Here is a 21,385-nt window from a genome sequence, read left to right on the forward strand (position 1 = left end):
TTTAATTTTTTTTTAACATGGACAACTTCGAATTTTGCTGTTTTTACGACCCGCACTAAGCTTATTTAGGCCATAAAAACATCTCCATGGTAACAAAATTGGATACTAAACAGAGACGACCGCAACACGCGTTTAATCTAACATTTATGAAAAGAGAGTCATCGCCTGTATTATCGCTTCACTGTATATTCTTAGAGTAAATAGATAAAGGTTGACTCAAACGGTTTGAATATTGCAGTTTATGAAATTATTGTAAGAGAAGAACTTATAAAATTACGAAAGTATTTGATAAGTTCTTACAAATTTATTTTTAAACTTGTCGAGTGAAAATTTAAGAAAAATATAATCGCATCATTTATAAAATTCAATTTCTTCAGAATGTAAACGATAAATTTCGCATAGTGTATAAGAAAGCTAATGTTTGGATCTTTTTACTATGGAAATATGTTTAGAATTCCGATTTTTCGAGACACGGAGTTTGATTTTTGAATAGAAAATCAAAACATTTGTTGAAAAGATAAATCAGATCTGTACGTACAATTTTAAAATCTTCCAAATTTTATAAAGAAGACAACATTTATATTCACGAAAAAATTTTAGATTTGAATTTTTCGATAACATTCGTTTTTATACAAAAAAATAATTTGTATATAACTATCCTTCGTCCTAAATTTAGGGGCATTATTAAAAAAAGAATGTATATTATTGTGATATCGTCCCAATGCCGGACTACAATTTCTAATCATCTTTTAATTTAAAATATAATTAATCGAGCTCCGACCCCTAAGCTTTCTATATCTGGTCTCGATTTTCATCTAACTCCGTTCTGGAGATTAAGAAAAGACAGAGACAGACGGACGACAGTGAGAATGTATCTGTCTGCAATCTGAAAACTGCACCCAATTATTATAAAAATATATTTCATAAGTTTACAGTAATCTCTTTTTTTTTTTTGTATATTCTTTACACTGTATTCTGTATTATTTACAGACGTATATAATTCTTGAAAGCATACAACACCAGTAATTCATTAATGAAAGAGACGAATGTTCAAATACTTAAGTTAACAACTACAATTAGTGACCAGAAATCAATTTTTCAATATTATAAACATTACTGTATTATTGGATAATTTAAATTTATAATCTAATAATATATTCTTCAACTCATTTCGAGTCTACTGTTTAAAATTATTTAATAGTTTGTGAATTATGTTTCAAAACTTTTAATCAAAGTAATTTTTCATTATTCAATTCAGAAGTTATAATTCTATAAATATGTGGACTAGAATAATAATAAGAAAAATAGCAATTTATTATTCATTTCTTACTATAACGTTTCAAGTCTATCATTATAATGATTTCGATAATTTATCTTGATTCCCCAAAGTGGAGTTGCAATTCTAAATGTATATAAATCTTTTCCTTGAAGCAGAAACATAAGAAGAATTTTTCTTTTAATATAAAATTCAGCACAGCAGCCTTATATTTTTATTTAATAAAATTACATATTACGAAACTACACTTTCCATTTAAAAATAAAATAAGATAGAATATTAAAACTAAATTTTCTTTTAGGATCTCAATTAAGTTTGCTCGAAGAAATCGAATTTCTAAATGCCGATAGATATGAATAATAAATATTTCGCTACCGTCTCAATTTGATTTTATAAATACTATTTTTTAAAAAAAATAGGTTATTAAATTCGTTTTAAGCTGAAATTTCCTTTTCAAAATCACAATTTAAAAATTTATATATTTAATTTATTTTCTCATTTACGTTTTCTAAGTAAATTTAAGTTCGTTATAAGCTTGTTTTTTTTCCTTCAACCATTGACATTTCGTAAAAATAAAAGCCATAAATCGCATGATAAATGACTGCCTCTAGGATTTTCCTTTAGTAAGCAAGAAAAATTTCGATTCTCGTTTTATTCAGGAAGATTTATTCTAACGCTTCTAATAGCCTATATCAATTTTCTGTTTCATTTTTCTATATTTTGCTATTTTACTTCAAAAATAGTAGACTTTACTACTTATCAATTTAATTCAGGCGAATTTAAACTAATTTCCTGATAATCTAATGTAATTATTTTATGAAAATCACTCAAATTACTTTTTTTTTTGTTTTAATAGTGCATTGTTGTATTATTTGGTCTTACATGCTTTGAGATAGTGCCTGATGTAAGAATATAAAATATAAAATAAAAAATAAAAAAAATTAAGCAATTATTTTGAAAATCATATAGAATCAATCAATTATAGTTGTGTACAATATATGATAAAAATCATTTTTAAAATGTTAAGCTATTTATTGTTTAAATTTAGCATTAGCAATATTTTAAATCAAATATGAATTAAATGAGATTTCTATTTTAAAAATTAATATATTATGTTATTTTATTTCTTACTTTACAGAACTCAATTATCTTTATGTGTAAAATTCGAGTCAAGGATATAATAAAAACTAAAAGAAAACAAAGATAAAAACAAACTTGTTTACTTTCAAAAACAATTTCTGACCTAAAATTAAGTTTAAAAAATTGTCTACTAATGTGTTTCGTTAACTAATATAATTTTTCGTTTTCCAAATGTAGCATGTATGGTGATAAATAAACAAGTTACTAAACAATTAATACGCATATAAATATATAAATGAAAAGTAATTGCGTAAAATTCTACTTATATATAAAGTAGAAACTTTATTGATAAAGATTTTAACTCATTTTTGGAAAAGCATACTTATTTATTTAAAATTACTATTTCTATAATTATATTTTGCTTTCAAATTAAAATACTGTACACTAAGGGTAATAAATAATTAATGAGCTTAATCTGCATAATTCATACGTTTGCTATAAAAATCAATTTAAAAATTGTAATTAAACTGTTAGAAATTAAACCATTAGTAATAAAGAAACTAAACCCACATCGATGAAAATGTATACTGTATAATATATATATNTATGTCAAATATAGATTCTTATATTTTGGCAATAATTACATAAAATTATCATTTTCTGTATTGTTTCTATGTAAGATATGGTGCTTACTCTTTTTTCTTAATATATCATTATTGATTTTTTTTTGTAACTAAGTTGTAACAGATTGGTTTACAAATTACAGTAGTAACTTTTACATATAAAAACAGGATAATGTTACCACAGTAACCTAATATGTACTGACTCAATCAATACTATAAATTGTAAACATTACTATTGACCTAGTGTGTTATTTACCTATTTATTATATAATTGAAACTTAAAAGACAAAAGCAAGGGTAATTACAATTCAGGATACAAGTTTCAAAAGAATCAAATTTCTAGATGTTGATATGAAATTTATGATATAATAGAGATTAGGAGATGAGCTGGTTTGTCTATTAGACACAAACGTAGTGAAAAAATGCTACATTTAATTTGTATAAAATATTATTTTATAAAAAAAATAATAGTAACAACAACAATGGGAATTGACGTGCTTATCTTTTTCTCACTTAAATGCTGTTAGATTAAAGTCAAGAAATGATAGTGTATATTACATTTAAGTAAATATGGTAAATCTTTTTCAGGTTTTAGTATCTATGAGAATAGGGTGTGTCTTGGATTTGACATACTACGTCATAATTAGCAATCTCTAGTATCATGTGTCTTATTTCTCTATCACTATAAATCACTAATTCTACTGTGCCATTTTAATGTTTTTATTAGACCAATATTTGTAATAGAAAATATTTAAGAAGTCAACTTAGTTCACTCTTATTAGTTTATTACAGTAATGTCATAAGTACCTGGATGAAAATCTCAAGAAATGTTTTATTTTTGATGGTTCAAATGGCACCGAGTATAATTACATCTGGGATTTAAACATTGAATCTACTATTGATTAGTGCATAGTTTTAGTTGACTAAAACAACATTAGTTTTGATTCAGAAGAGCCTAACATGAAAAGTGAAGGAGTTTCCAACTTCAATACCACAGAAAACAGTGATATATATATATATAACTTACTTTACTTGCATTAAATACCGAACAAATTCATGTCAACAGAATTGATTCTGCTGACATAGTTCTTTTTAATAAACAATAAAAGACAAATTTATGGGTGAGCATTTAGAAATTAAGGCACGTTTGTATTAAAGCCAAACAAACTACAAGATTATCAGGCTGTGTTAAGGCTAATTTTAATAATTAATTATAAAATAATTCAACTATTGATAGGCGATTAGTCTACCATATCCCAAGTTCTGCTCGTTTTGATTCTAATTAAAATAAATTATTTATTTGACATAAAAATCGTATCATTATTTTATAACGTTTCATAAATTCTAATACCTTTTAACAAAATTGAATAGGCCCAATAAGTTCTGCGACAGACAATCGACGTTGGGAACAATGTGATGCTTGTTAAAAAATAATGAAGAAGAAAATACACGCAAGATACGAATATATTATGTAGAAATATAATTTGCGTAACAGGTACAGCCTAATCTGAATATATTTGAATGAGGCACTGAGCGAAAAATTAAAACTGTTGTCTTTATGTCAACGAGAAAATTCATTTCAATATGTCGATACGAAGCTGTAAATCCGAATTATAGACAAATTATCCATCTAATTTAAAGTTCATATTCGAAATTAATCCGTGAAACAATAAACATAATGATTTTAAAACAGAATTTTAGAGCAGATGTTTTTCTAACGCCTATATTCGATGAAATATGAAGATTACTGTTCATCAAAATGGACATTATAATAAATATCGAATTTTTGTCGTAACTTATATTGAGTGATGACTTCTAAACCTGTAAGAATTCCATCTTAGAAAGTCAACGATTTATTAAAATTTCACTTAAACTTACACCAGAAAAATAAATAAATCAAATTTTTAAAATTCTTTCAATTATATCTATGGAAAAAATTTCGAGTATTTTATTTATGGCAAGACTTCTTGGCATATTTCAATCCGTTTGATTCAAAGTCTAATGATGATAAAAATATAACTTATAAAATAGAAAAATAAGTTATATAATTTATAAATATAACTTATATATTTTTGTTATATAATTTTAAAATAAACTAATGATAAATATACATACGTTTACTTTCATGAGGATTCAATTACGTGTGGTTTCTTCAAAATATTTTATAAACACATTTATCAAATTTACAAAATGTATTCACTATATAATCAATTCAAAAAGTAAATATTAATTTTAATTAAATTTTTAAAAATTAATTGTACAAATGAGTAGGCTTTAGTTTGCACTACAAAACCATCCGATTAAACATTTAGCTATAGTAAATTAACTATTTGAACTATCAAAATGAAATTAATGAGTGAATCAAACATCATTTTATTATTTTTCTTTTTATATACGAAGAAAAAAATAATTCAGTTTTAATTAATCATTTATTATCTAACATAGCAGATATAAAATATATTACGGAAACATCAAAATAATTTACAATAGAATTAATTAATTATTTTTTGATGAATTGATTGTAAAATTATAATAAATATATTCCTAGAAATATAAAAAATCTTACCATACTGTCGATGGTAATACCGCTATCCGTCAGATTTTCTGTTTCTTTCGTTGGAAGATTTCTGCTTGGACACAGTCGGTCTTCGTGAGCAATTTGGTCTGGAATAGTTGGGTCGCTAAAACTAGGTGCGTCTACAAGATCTTCGTTATCGATGGGAAGAGCCGAATCGTCACAAGTTCCTTTAGCCAAAGCTGCCAGGTTGCTGCAAGATACGTCGGGATGACTCGAACTTAATCTGCCGATAGAATGCAAATTGTTCTTGTGCCTCTCCTTGCTTCTCGATCTCATTTTATTAGGCGCCAAACGCTTCAACGTCGACCAAACACTGTGCATTTTCTTGCTGGATTTGAAACTCAGGATTTTCTTGTTCGGTGACGAAGGTACTGTCCGGGCATGAGGAGTGGACGGCCGAGAACCAGTATCCATGTCGGAACTGTCTGAAAGATCCGATTGGCTCTTCGTTTTGGACTTTGGACCCTTCACACCTCCCGGGTCACCAACGGGATCGAGATCCTCCCCTTAAAAAAAAAGCAAGAAATAATTTAAACTTGCGCTTATTTTCTATTAAGAATTTCTTTTTGTGAATTTCGTAAATACAGCGAATTCGCGACAAATTTTCATTTACACGTATATAAATAAATATTTATTATTAATTAAAATTTATATATTATTGATAGATTTGGTGTTAGCTTAATGAAATCTATAAAAAATGTTTCGTTAAAATATTTTAATTATAGATCTAACCTAGAAAATTTCTGTAAACTTTTAGAAATAAATAAAATTCTATATAACAATTCGAATTTAAGTTATCGCCTTTTCTAAAATAGAAAATCGGAGCAATGTTCGAACAAAAATAGCATACTTATAAGATATTTTCTCAGACATGCAGACGACATGAATATTTAGTTTGATATCTTTGACGGGATTATGAAAATTCAATACACTTAATATCATTTTTCAAAATAGTTCGCTTAAAAACGGATTTCATGTTCTTATAAGATTGCATTAATTTTTATATACAGATTTATTTAATTAATAAAAATATGAAATTTTCTATTTTTATCGCATCTTCGATTGAAAAGCAGATATTTAATTTAATGGCATTTTTTTCTGATTATAAAAGAAAAATTATTTTTATAAACATTTAATATTTTACATTTCTTTAATTCGACTGAAGAGAGGTAGAAATATTCAATTGATTTTTTTTTCATCACTTCTCTTGATTAGCGATAAATACGCAAAATTCTAAAGTGCTGTTGTTAAGTAAATTATAAGAATGACTTGTAAAATCAAGAATTTCAAACAGCCATTAACTGAAAATAAATTATACGATACTTTGACATATGTAAAAGAGATGTCACGTAGTAATCATAATTTACTTGAATAAATTTTTATGCTCAATTTATTCATTAAGCATACCGTTTGAAATTTTCACGTTTTATACCTTTAAAACTAATATTAATAATTGACAAAATTAACAAACTTTTTGGGTCAATTCGTTATAAACTTATAATGAAATTTTATTAAAGATTGCCATCGATTCTTAGATTATCTCGTACATTCAATCTGATTAAAAGTCTAGATGCGATTGGTTTCTACAATTTTCACACACAAATAAAGTCTTTAACATCTAAANATGAGTAGGCTTTAGTTTGCACTACAAAACCATCCGATTAAACATTTAGCTATAGTAAATTAACTATTTGAACTATCAAAATGAAATTAATGAGTGAATCAAACATCATTTTATTATTTTTCTTTTTATATACGAAGAAAAAAATAATTCAGTTTTAATTAGTCATTTATTATCTAACGTAGCAGATATAAAATATATTACGGAAACATCAAAATAATTTACAATAGAATTAATTAATTATTTTTTGATGAATTGATTGTAAAATTATAATAAATATATTCCTAGAAATATAAAAAATCTTACCATACTGTCGATGGTAATACCGCTATCCGTCAGATTTTCTGTTTCTTTCGTTGGAAGATTTCTGCTTGGACACAGTCGGTCTTCGTGAGCAATTTGGTCTGGAATAGTTGGGTCGCTAAAACTAGGTGCGTCTACAAGATCTTCGTTATCGATGGGAAGAGCCGAATCGTCACAAGTTCCTTTAGCCAAAGCTGCCAGGTTGCTGCAAGATACGTCGGGATGACTCGAACTTAATCTGCCGATAGAATGCAAATTGTTCTTGTGCCTCTCCTTGCTTCTCGATCTCATTTTATTAGGCGCCAAACGCTTCAACGTCGACCAAACACTGTGCATTTTCTTGCTGGATTTGAAACTCAGGATTTTCTTGTTCGGTGACGAAGGTACTGTCCGGGCATGAGGAGTGGACGGCCGAGAACCAGTATCCATGTCGGAACTGTCTGAAAGATCCGATTGGCTCTTCGTTTTGGACTTCGGACCCTTCACACCTCCCGGGTCACCAACGGGATCGAGATCCTCCCCTTAAAAAAAAAAGCAAGAAATAATTTAAACTTGCGCTTATTTTCTATTAAGAATTTTTTTTTTTGAATTTCGTAAATACAGCGAATTCGCGACAAATTTTCATTTACACGTATATAAATAAATATTTATTATTAATTAAAATTTATATATTATTGATAGATTTGGTGTTAGCTTAATGAAATCTATAAAAAATGTTTCGTTAAAATATTTTAATTATAGATCTAACCTAGAAAATTTCTGTAAACTTTTAGAAATAAATAAAATTCTATATAACAATTCGAATTTAAGTTATCGCCTTTTCTAAAATAGAAAATCGGAGCAATGTTCGAACAAAAATAGCATACTTATAAGATATTTTCTCAGACATGCAGACGACATGAATATTTAGTTTGATATCTTTGACGGGATTATGAAAATTCAATACACTTAATATCATTTTTCAAAATAGTTCGCTTAAAAACGGATTTCATGTTCTTATAAGATTGCATTAATTTTTATATACAGATTTATTTAATTAATAAAAATATGAAATTTTCTATTTTTATCGCATCTTCGATTGAAAAGCAGATATTTAATTTAATGGCATTTTTTTCTGATTATAAAAGAAAAATTATTTTTATAAACATTTAATATTTTACATTTCTTTAATTCGACTGAAGAGAGGTAGAAATATTCAATTGATTTTTTTTTCATCACTTCTCTTGATTAGCGATAAATACGCAAAATTCTAAAGTGCTGTTGTTAAGTAAATTATAAGAATGACTTGTAAAATCAAGAATTTCAAACAGCCATTAACTGAAAATAAATTATACGATACTTTGACATATGTAAAAGAGATGTCACGTAGTAATCATAATTTACTTGAATAAATTTTTATGCTCAATTTATTCATTAAGCATACCGTTTGAAATTTTCACGTTTTATACCTTTAAAACTAATATTAATAATTGACAAAATTAACAAACTTTTTGGGTCAATTCGTTATAAACTTATAATGAAATTTTATTAAAGATTGCCATCGATTCTTAGATTATCTCGTACATTCAATCTGATTAAAAGTCTAGATGCGATTGGTTTCTACAATTTTCACACACAAATAAAGTCTTTAACATCTAAAATGCATTACAAATCTCTGAATATATTAAGAATTTATTTTTAATATTAAAAGATAAAATAAAGTGAAATAAATAAATCTTTAAATATATCTCATATAGCCTATAGGCCTATTGTTAATTCTATAGCGAAACAAAAGTTAATTCAAAAATATATTTTTATTATGAGTGTATATGTATCTCATTTATTAATAAATTAAAAAAAAAGTTCGAAAATTACATTGCGTAAATATACTATATTTTATATATCGAGTTTGTACAAAATAAGTATTTCTTAAGAATTAATGGATGTTTTAAAGTCTTGCCAATAAAACTTATGAAACAGAATTCAAAATCAACAACATATACAGGCACATACATCGACATTTATTTAGTTTTACAGGTATACAGAGCCAAGTATCATTTATAACTGAAGTTTATAGCAAATAGTTCTGCTACATTTCACTCCAGAGTACTATAAAATAATACCGGCAATAATGTACTGTACAAATACAAAATTTTATCAGAAGTTAGAGCTGTGTATTTTCCGCTTTATTTAATTAACGAAATTTTACTCTATTGGAAAACCATTCATAAAATTATTCATTTAATGAATTTTTAATGTATTATCAGCCAACAAGTGGCGTCTATGATAATTACGAAACTAATTTATTTATTTATATTAATAACAGTAACACTATAAACAAAATAAAATGATAAATATGATTGAGAATAACATCTATTTCCGATCGAAATATACACAAATATCGATAATTTATTAAATATAAATCATATAATCCATACAAAATACAACACGACACTTACGAAACGTTTTAATATTAACCATCTGGATTTATTCCAACTTTCTTTAACAACTGGAAACAACTGGTAGATCGTCTTCAAAGAGTTTGACGTGAAGGATTCATAATATAAATTTAAAATTATAGTATTTTAAGTCGATATTCCTTCCATACCTACCTTCTGCTGCACGATTTTTATCTCCTAAACAAGAAAAAAGGTTAATGTTCTCCATTATCAGAAAAATCAGTACGGATTCTTTCCAATTCCATCTCCTCGCTAGATCAAGGACGCTTATTTAACTAAGTACATTTAATTTTACATGTTGATAGAGACCTAATGATGACTAAATATAGACCACTCTGGCACTTGTATACGATACTTTAGAAAGCAACCTCGAATAAAAAGCCACGAAGGAAAAATGTTTAAGTACTTTTAAACGATTTTCGACTCCGTAAAAGTGTCTAAAGCAAAATCGACATTAGTAAATGTGATGATCGGATAATGGTACTTTTATAAGTGTCGAGTAAAGAGCCAATGAAAGAGAAGGTGTCTCTGACATCATAGGTAAGCAACAGGAGTACTTTGGCTTATCGCCATGCTGGCATGCACGGAAGCTCTCGAGTGATTTGCTGTAATAATTACATCTATAATTCTGTACGTGTTACTTATTATGTATTCATTATATGCTTATATTTTGTTTACAACGCACAGTAAACGTATACGTTCTTACTGATACTTAAAAAAAGAAATATGTTATAATCGAACGACAATAATTTTAAAGGAAACTTCAAATATGAAAAGCTAAACGTAATTAAATGTTAATGAACAAGCTGTCGTTCTAGTTAAGTTTAAAAAGTAATAATAAATACAAAATTAAGACATTTTGATGGATAAATTTTCTGCTTAGATAATTATATGCATATTAAATTTTTAAAATGAATCTCCAATGCAAAAACTTATGGACAAAATTTAAATTAAATATTTTAATCAAAGGCTTTTAAAATAACATGTAAATGGCATTGTCGGCACACAATTTATATTCGGAAAAATGTCAAAAAAATGCCATTTTTAGTATTGATTTTCCTAAATTTTACGTAAAGGAAAAATGCAATCCACCAAATGAAATGGGTTCTCTCTTGAGGTTTATTTTCATATATATTAAATGAAGAATTGTTTAAAAGTGAATGTGTTTTTGCTAAAACTTTTATAGCGTATTGAAAATAATGCAGATTTACTTAAATACAAAAAAAAATTATATCCGTTTTACATAAAAATTAATCATAAGACATTTTAAAAGGCACTCAGTGATATTTCATTTTTTAATTAATTGATAATCTTCAGCTTCAATTAATTAAACTACTCAAAAATAGACTGATACTTAAATTTCTAATAAAAGTATTGTTATATTATCAAACAAAGTAGCTCTAAGCCTCTATATATTAACGTCGTCATTCTTCATAAACCATTCAGTAGGTATGATGTTCACTCATTATTATTATTTTTTCATTAACTAATTAAAATTTCCATTTAATTAGTTTACCTCTTCATATCACAAACTATAATCTGTTTTGATATACTTTACAAAGTTTGAAAATTTAATTTCAACAACTAAATTTGAAAAATATTTTTTATTTTAACCAACAGATATTTTGTTTAAACTTTTTATTTCTCTAAAATTATTCTGAAAAATTTCAAACACTTGAAAAATGTAATCATAACTTCTCTTCTCAATTCAGAGCAAGACAAAAAAAAGTCCATGTTTGATATTAAAGTTTTGGTTTAAGTACACATCTTTTAAAGTTACTTTAAATATATTTTTCTTAAAAATTTATATTTTAAAAATAGCTGCAACGTTGTTGCTGGTCTTTCCCGGTATTCTTTATTTGTTTTCATCCCTAATAATTGTAGCCATTATCTTTATAAGACTCCAGATTGGTTTAGAAGATATTAAGGAAGTAGAGATAATATCTTCCGAATCAATGGTCCATTTTTCCTGAAAATTTCTAGAAACATTTCCTCGTAATATATAAATATGCCTGCAAAATTTCATAAATTTTCGACAAAACGTACAGGAATTATTAAGCTTCAAAGTGGATGGGGAAAAAAATAATGTCTGCCTGAAAGCACACAGGCTAACATCCAGAAAGACACAGGAATAAACACCTAACTTTTTTGCATTTCTCGACTTTTCAATATTTTAAATCCAAAAGTGTAAAAATCTTGGAGGAGGTTATTTTTTGACCGATCGCCATACTTTCCTTCTGTTATTCATAACAGCCAGGAAAGTAAAACTTAAAAATTAAAAATATTTTTTTATGATAGCTTAAAATGTAATCTTTAAAATATGCATCAATAAGTTTTTGTTTTTATTTTATTTTCTTGGCCATTGTAATAAAGCATGTTACATCTTACTCAAAATATTGATAAGAAGCTGATTTACTGAACACAAAAACTAAATAGATGATGTATAAAATAAGAAAAAAGTAATGTTTAATAATTTCCAGGGAATTTTAATCGAGTTTTCATTTTAAAATTTTAATTTTTCTGTTCAATGAAATTTAAAACAAAATTAATCATTAACTGTTGCAATAAACAAAACTAAAAAACTGATTATACATTTAAATTTAAATTTAATACATTTAACAAGTTTAACACATTATAGCTATATTAATCCTGTTTAGATTTCTGTAATATCTATTATTAAATTATACATGACTGTTTGTAATGATAATTTACACAACTGAATAGTCTACATATAATTAAAATAAAACTTCTGGAATTAAACTTTCACTTCATTTCTTCAATCAATACACAAGTATGAATTTTAATCCACTAAAACTGCTGAATAATATATATATAATGATTAGAATAATTAAGTAAGTAATAATTTAACTTAAAGATTTAATAAAACATGCATAATTTGAATTTTATTTGTATATTTTCATACTTTAATGATTCATTTATTACAATTTTTTTATTTAAGGTATTTGAAGAAATGTGTAAATTATTTTTCTATTTTAAATACAATATCATTATCTATAATTCACAACATGCTTTCAGTATGTTGTGAGTTTAAGTGTTTTAAATTTAATACAATAAAAAAAAAGTTGATATGTAACAAATATTTCACATGATTTTATAACGGTGAAAGACAGCAACAGAGTTAGTGTGAAAAAAAATGTATTGGGTTATATTAAATTTTAAAAAAATAAAAAAATAAGTCTCCAGTTTGTGTATAAAATAAGGACAATTTTCACTAAAAGTTAGATCAAGTATATGTTGCTAAAAAAGAAAAAAATATTTTCCCCCAATCTAGATCATTTTATCATCAATAAAAATAGATTTTTAAACCTTTTATTGATGATTTCAAGATGTTTGTTTAATATATGTACTTTAGAAATAAGAAAAGGAAAAAAATGTCTAAAGAAATATTAAATAATCGATAATAAAACAAAATTTTCAGAAAAAAAATATAGATCTATATATTTGTTGAGTGCATTATAATTAATGGCAGGAATAATAAAAATTACTTATAAAAAATTATAAATTTTCAACTAATTAATACAGTGGAATGATTTTAAATAATAACAAGCATTTTTTACTTTTAAAATAAATTTCTAAGTTATTAAAACAAAAATTTTTTAATATTATCGAAATGACAAATTTCTTCTTTACTTTGGATGTTGGAATAAGATTGAAAGTGCTTTAAAATTTGCATTATTCAAATATTCTCGAGAAACTGAAATATATTTTTATATCTAGTTCTCAATTTTACAAATGAAATAATAAAACTAGAATTTCAAGTTGGACAATTTTCATAAATTCCAATAAGATTTAAGCACTTTTAGGTGCGCTTCTATTTTAATTTTTCAGCTATTTTGTTAGAGAATTACGTGAATTTACTATTAAATAAATCGATAAGTTTAGTGATTTAGTGAAGTTTAATATAACAAAATAGGAAAGTTGTTTAAATCACCAGAAAAATATGCAGTTGCAAAAAGAGTGGCTCTGAATTTATTCGATAAAATAAATGAATTTTCTTGATAAAATTATTATAAAAGTCATAAAACACATATTACTTAATAAATTCATTTACGGTGATGTTTAAATCACTCGAGGGAACTGACTATTACATTTTTCAAAAAATAAAGTAATAAAGATTGTTGCCTGATAATCTTACTTCACTGCAAGACAGCAGTTATGTGCAGTAGAACTATTTTAACATGAAAAAAAGTCCATGTTTGATATTAAAGTTTTGGTTTAAGTACAGTACACAAGAAAAAAACATCTTTTAAAGTTACTTTAAATATATTTTTCTTAAAAATTTATATTTTAAAAATAGCTGCAACGTTGTTGCTGGTCTTTCCCGGTATTCTTTATTTGTTTNCCTGATAATCTTACTTCACTGCAAGACAGCAGTTATGTGCAGTAGAACTATTTTAACATGAATGTAAATGCTAAAATAAGATAATAAATATCAATATAAGTTAAAACAATACGTTATATTGAATATTCCTGTAGATAAATTTTACTTTATTATAATAAATTATATACGAAATTCTTGGAAATAGCTAAATATCAAAAACAAATGTATATCAATCGATTCAGTCAAAATTTCAAAAATTATCCTAAATATTTCTTTCGTTTCTATATTTAAAAATAAACTAATAAAACAGTTAAAAATACTTTACATATGTCTACCCTGTAACGTTAACTTTTAACGGAATTATAATGTTTAGATAAAAATTATACCTTGTAGATTTAAAAAAAAAAAAAAAATTATCTTGACTACATATAGAAATACATAGACATAATTCAAAGACGATTTTATCAAATAAACTGTTAAAAAAATAGCATATGAGTATTAGTCACGAGAATTTCCTATGATTAATTTTACAGACAAATGTTACTGCTATAAAATAGATTCTGTTTTGTTTGTAAACGATCGATAATAACTACGGTTCATGATAAATATTTTATAAACATAAAAAAAATTGTTGGAAAGTAAATTACGAGTGTCCAGTCAACATGAGCTGAAAGTCAATTTTAACGTTAAAACTAGAAATCACCTCTCAGGTATCTATCGATGACTTCGGGATAATTCCTAGATTTGGTGTTTGATGAGTAGTTGATGGAAAAACTTTCAAGGAATTGGAGATTCTGAGAAATTCCTGCTGTTATAAAGGCAAGGAGCTTTAACTGATAGTTTTTCTTAGCATCAAATGATTGTAAATGGTGATGTTAATTTAATTGTCTGTATGATTTCGCAATGAATTCTTGTGCTATTTTAAACGGATTAATAATAGAAAAATAAATATATAATAATAGTTAATTAATTAAATATAAAAAATACTACAAGCAGATTTATGTAAACCATAAACAATACGTTCCTTTACTTTTAAATTTGGCGTGACTACTTGAATCGCCATAAAAACTAAACTGTTATGCAACCCGATCTATAATATTGTTTTGTCTATGTCTAACTCGATTACGAAATGTACTACAGTTTACTATAACAAGTACAGACTAATGCCCCTATTATGATGCGGCTTTATACATTTATCTAAATTGTAAAATCATCCATTCGTTCTAGTCATATATACTATCAAGCGATGTTTAATCTACATATATATATATACTAATTAAAATCATTCAATTAATATTAATACTAATTAAATTATACAAAATTATTAATTATATGCCACTTTAATTTTCGAAAATAATCACGTATTTATAATAATTTAAATAATTCTATAAACTATATTAACTTCCGGTTCCGTTAAACACACTATAATTTTAGTCTATACAGTAATTTATCATAGGTAAAATATTATTTCTACAACTATATGCTGTTAAATGAGGCTACGAAAGCATATTAACCGGTGATAATATCACCCGTGAAAAATGATATACAGTAGTACATACATTTGACTTTCTTCTGCACCTCTAGAATCTTTTTCGGAAGTAAGGATATGGAAAAATAGTTAGATTTTCTGTGAAAATTCCACATCTTCATTTCTGACCGCACGTGTATATTACAAACGACGAACACAGAGTGGAAAGTTACACCGGCGCCGTACAACAGCTTATTCTGATATAGGATATCTATCGTAGTATGTCGTTCGCCGTCTGGATTGCGTGTCCCCCTCTCCTATTGATTTGTGAAGATCCATAAATAGTTTTTCTTTAGATCGAACCAAGAAATTCACTATGTGAACAAGTATTCAAAATCGGAATTAAAAGTTATACAATGGAACCGAATTAGTAGGCCGTGTCGTTGGCAGCAACACGTGATATCCCGTGTACATTTAATATTAACGTGACAATGTGACTCCACCATATCTATTTTAAAATACGGAATGCTTCAGGTGACTTTAAATTTATTATTATTATAGCACATGATCTCCACTTCTGAGAAAACCAGATAAAAATTTTAAGCAAAGTATTTTTGAAAAATTGATGAAGTAAATTACATTTTTGATTAATAATAAATTATTCGATTGCATAATTTTATATTAATATTTATTAATTATTAATTATGTATATTATTTTTTTAGATAATTAACAAGCTTAGTAAACACTGCATCGTGATGAAAACTAATAACTTGTATATCAATTATATATAGACAAACTAAGAAAGCGTGACATTGCGACGAATGCAGTTAACAGGAATTTTTAATGTCAAGACAAACTCATTAAAGCGTAGTACATTAAATCATTAAAGCATCGGCGATATCATTAAGCATATTGATCATATTTACACGCTTAATAGAGAATTACTTAACTTTCAATAATGAATTTCACGCTATTATGATAGAAGAAACTTGTTTAAACTGATAATATTATATCACAAAAGGCATTCGCCGTTTTTATCTTCGTAGAATTGTGATAAGAAAAATGCTTTTTCTTATCGCAATTCCTGGGATTTTATAATAATTTTCAACATTCAAATTTAAATAGAAAACTCGCAAACACTATTGAAGAAAACTGTCCACGATAAAAATGCCAATTCTTTTATTAAAATGTTGCTAAATCTAGTAAAAATTTGTTAATTCTTAAAAGGAAGAAGAAAAAAATTCGTGATAAACTACAAAGCAATCTATAAGATCTCTTTTACGATATTTTATTAATTTAGTAGAAAAAGGGAGCGATTGTTAGAATCGATTCATAGATGAATAGCTCAATTTATTGAAGGAACAGCTTTTCAATTGTCAAGACGGTAGAGAGTTATAGACCTGTTTGCATTCCATAAACCTCACCATTGTAAGATAACAAATAATTGCTGTCTATGAACGAATCCGAGCGTGAGTGAAAATGGAATTATCCTTATTACGGGAGTCTCACAGCGTTATAAAGCATTGGAATGGTTGTAAATGAGTGTATAATATTTATTTAATACCTGAAACACTAATGGGAACAGAGTGGCAAAAAATAGTATCGCAGCGATTTTTTTAGACATAGAAACAGTAGAGAACAAGAAAATCGATTGCGGTGACATGTTCTACTTTCGACCAAAGGTAAAATATTTCTAGTTGGTAGCATTATTGTTACTTTGCTATTAACTAGGAACATCGTATTTTAAACAGCATTATTGCTTCTCGGATACGTTCGAAAGTATTTACATTTTTTAACGTTCGTGACTAATTTAAATCGATAGAGTTTCTCAGGAAATTTATAATTATTATATTTAAATATTTACATATTATAATTTTTATCGTATCTCAAATAATTTCGTTTATAGAAAGATTTATGCAAATTAGCATAACATAATAGACACTATATATTACAAGTGAATAATAATTTTAAATATTCAACGAAAATTACCAACGGAAGATTTATATATAGAAGAACTATATTAATTTAATTACAACGAAATAAAAAAAGGACCATTAAAATTTTAAACTAGTAAATATTATCTTGTTTAAATTTATTGTTATCGTAACTTTTTAAGTGCAGTTTAAAGTAGGTAAATTTGTTTAAGTGTTAAGTAACTGCCATAGGCACAAATGCTAATTTTATCTCAGACATTAAAAGTTGGATCTTTCTTTAAACTATAAAAAAACCGATATAAACTAAACTAAATTGGAATTTACGCAGCACTATATTACAAATTCAAATTATGCTACCGTAGTAACAGAATATTGATAGAAAACATGTCTGGATAATTTAGTTTACATGAATTTTCAACACGCATTTGTGCAGAAATCGAAAGCCATGGGGAGGAGAATTATATGTGTATAGAATATTAAAAGAAGTTATAATCCATTTTTATCAAATCTTATTTAAAAATAGAGATAATCAGAATTATTTACAGAAGAAAGACTATTACATCAAACGAGACGTGATAGTTTGACAAGATAGTAAGCCGATATTTCAACCCATACAACAGTAACTTAAGTAAACTGAAATAAAAAAAAAATCTCTTCAAGTGTTTATATATTCCAAGAAGCATTAAATCAAATAAAATATTTTTCAAGAACAGCTATACAAGATGCATTACATCATAAAAATATTAGTTATTGCGGTAACAGAACGTTTTAATTAGATTATAGATATAAAATTATGTTTAAACATACCAAATAATAAGGATTTAATTTCGGAAATTCTCAAAATAAATAAACTATGCCCAATATAACATAATACTAAATTAAACTAAATAAATAATGGACGGAAAATTGACATGTGTAACAGGTGTTAGAAGTGGCTGTGCTGTTCAACGAGTTGACAATATTTTAACAATAACAGGATGTATCTACCGTCGAGCGTATCGAATTAATATTTTAACTTAGATGTTAGTTTCTGATCTCAAAAGTTAAATTTATTAATTGGCATTAATGAAATTTTATGATTAATTGGCATCCCAGAATAGAAAGATTCATCAAAAATTACTTGAATTCTGTCTTTTCGATTTATTTAATTTATTTCTTAATAATAAATAAATAAATAAATACTGATTTGTTCTGAGAGAAAATAGAATCTTACTAAAAGTAGCTGATAAATAAAATTTGTGATTTATAATTGACTACAGATATTTTATTTGTAATGGATTTTAAAAAATATTTTTCAAAGAAAATTATAGACATATTCCATTAGGAGGAAAAAATAACTCATGTGAATTTATTATTATATTCTAATTCGTAAATTTTATTTTATTTTATTTTATTTTTTTTTGAAATTAGTTAAATCAAGATTTTTTTCCCGGAGAAATACACAGTAGTTTTTTTCCCTATGAATATTTTCATGATTTGTAGGAAATATTTCTTTTTCCAATTAATCACGAAAAATATTGTTTTTTAATGCATATTTCCTTTCTTCAGATGTAGAAAAAAAAATATTTATTATTTTCAAGTAGTTATAGAGAAATAAATATTAACTATTTCCTTAAACTTTTATAAAAGTTATCTATTCTTTACTTTCAAACATAAAGAATGTAGATATGACGAATATACAAATATCAAATTTTATACACGTATTAAAAATTTAAACACTTCTATTCGTAAATGCATTTTTAATATTCATAAGAACAAAGACATATTCAAAACTTCGAGCAATATAAACATTTACGACTAGCAGTAAACTTAATAAACCTCATATCCGATTCTTGAGAACTTAACTGTAGCAAAACTCATGAATAAGCTCATTCAATAATATTTCAACAAGAGGAAAAAGGTTTCAAACTAAAACGCACGAAATGAAGTTTTTACTTCCCCCGTTGTTACGTATATAACACGGAAAAGTATTGTAATCGTGTCGAATCTGACCCTCGTTTTTGTTGTTGTTTTTTGCAAATCTCGACGCTTTCAAACCTCCTGAATCCAAAAAGTCAAAAAATAAAAAAATCTGTGGGTATGTACTATGCACGTATGTATGTTTATGCATGTATTTGTTTAATATCTATGAGGTAATGATTAAAAAACGAAATTTGGCATGGTAACTTGTACATAATGGGCATTGATCCTATTAANTGATTAATTGGCATCCCAGAATAGAAAGATTCATCAAAAATTACTTGAATTCTGTCTTTTCGATTTATTTAATTTATTTCTTAATAATAAATAAAACAAAGAACATTAAGATTTGAGACCTCCTGAATCCAAAAAGTCAAAAAATAAAAAATAAAAAATTCTGTGGTATGTACTATGGACGTATGTATGTTTATGCATGTATTTGTTTAATATCTATGAGGTAATGATTAAAAAACGAAATTTGGCATGGTAACTTGTACATAATGGGCATTGATCCTATTAAATTTTGGAGTATGGAACTCAAGTGGTGGGTGGGGAAATACAATGGTGTCATGTGTCATATCTGGAGTGGGGTCGGACTTTATGAAAATTTTACTCGTTATTGGCATTTACAATATTTTTAAAAACTCAAAATTAAGCCTTTTCCTTCTATTTATAATAATTATTCTACAAAAGTTATTTTTAAATAACATCTCATAACATGGCACCACACACAATTTTAACTTTGAGCTAGTGTCAGAGTTTTTTAAACTTAAAAATTTCCCATTTAAAAAACTATTTATCATAATTCAACAAAAATTATTCTTTTTAACTTTTTGTTATTATTCAAATTTTATATCCTAGTATTATAATTGAAAATTATCGGACTTTCTAATACTCCCCTAATTGTTCCAGTGCCTGGAAAATCGAGCAAGAGCCCTTACTAGATTTTTTTAAATTAAAAATTAATAAAAATCAACTTTTATAAGAACTTTGTCTCATACATACAGTAAAAGTGTTAATTATTTAGATTCTATTCCTGTTATAAATGCATATTTTATTAAATATTAAATAACAAACAGGCATCAAACGACACAAAAAAGTAATATCTTCATCGAAATTAACGCATAAAATTAGAAAATGCATTAAAATATATTATAAAATAAATAATTCTGAAACAAATTTAGTTTTACGATATGAAAATTGTTTTACTCGCATTTTACATCGCTTATATAATTAAAAATAATTTTTCTTGATACATTTAGCAGTACATAAATAAAAAAATTTTTCATTAATCTTACTCTCCTTTAGAAAAATTCCTTTTGTAATATTGTAGACAACAAATTAAGGTGAGAAACTGTTTATAATAAATTACTATTCAACTTGTTTCCTTAAGTATTTACTGGTGACGTTTATATCATGTTTTAAATTTGTGCTAAAATATAAATTTAAATAAATCAAGAATGACACACTATTCAATTTTATTGTAAAACATGTTTATAATCTCATAATAACTGACACAAAAAACTATGGATTTTTACAGTTTAATATCCTGTTTACATTTTAAAAATTTAATCTATGTAACAGATTTTTGAGCTAAAATACCTATTAATTTGATAAATTTTAAACAGGAAAGTGTATAGTTAAGAAAACATTAACATTTCACTATATTGAACATATAGAAAATTCTCTTATTATAAATGAATAAAATAAAAATTTATAAATATATTAATTTAATATATATATTATTTAATATTTTATTATT

General features: G+C 25.7%; 1 protein-coding gene across 4 annotated transcripts in view; it reads right to left on the minus strand.

Moving 5' to 3' along the window:
• The window catches only part of LOC111621443 (multiple C2 and transmembrane domain-containing protein-like), an 83,044-nt gene that overhangs the window by 55,255 nt on the left and 6,404 nt on the right, over positions 1 to 21,385 (minus strand). The window contains exons 1-2 of one of the 4 annotated variants that reach the window (XM_023363591.1): positions 10,073 to 10,647; positions 5,546 to 6,063 (exon numbers count right to left, since the gene is read on the minus strand). In XM_023363591.1, coding sequence (XP_023219359.1) covers positions 5,546 to 6,063; positions 10,073 to 10,127 — 573 coding nt within the window. In that variant the 5' untranslated portion in view covers positions 10,128 to 10,647. Of the gene's footprint in view, positions 1 to 5,545; positions 6,064 to 7,484; positions 8,003 to 10,072; positions 10,648 to 15,820; positions 16,317 to 21,385 lie in introns of those variants that run through there. The other 3 variants (XM_023363594.1, XM_023363593.1, XM_023363592.1) reach the window with 3 other exon arrangements.

The sequence above is a fragment of the Centruroides sculpturatus genome, unplaced genomic scaffold (assembly GCF_000671375.1).
Source record: "Centruroides sculpturatus isolate CEXI.00-Female unplaced genomic scaffold, Cexi_2.0 scaffold227, whole genome shotgun sequence".
Classification (NCBI taxonomy): Eukaryota; Metazoa; Arthropoda; class Arachnida; order Scorpiones; family Buthidae; genus Centruroides; species Centruroides sculpturatus.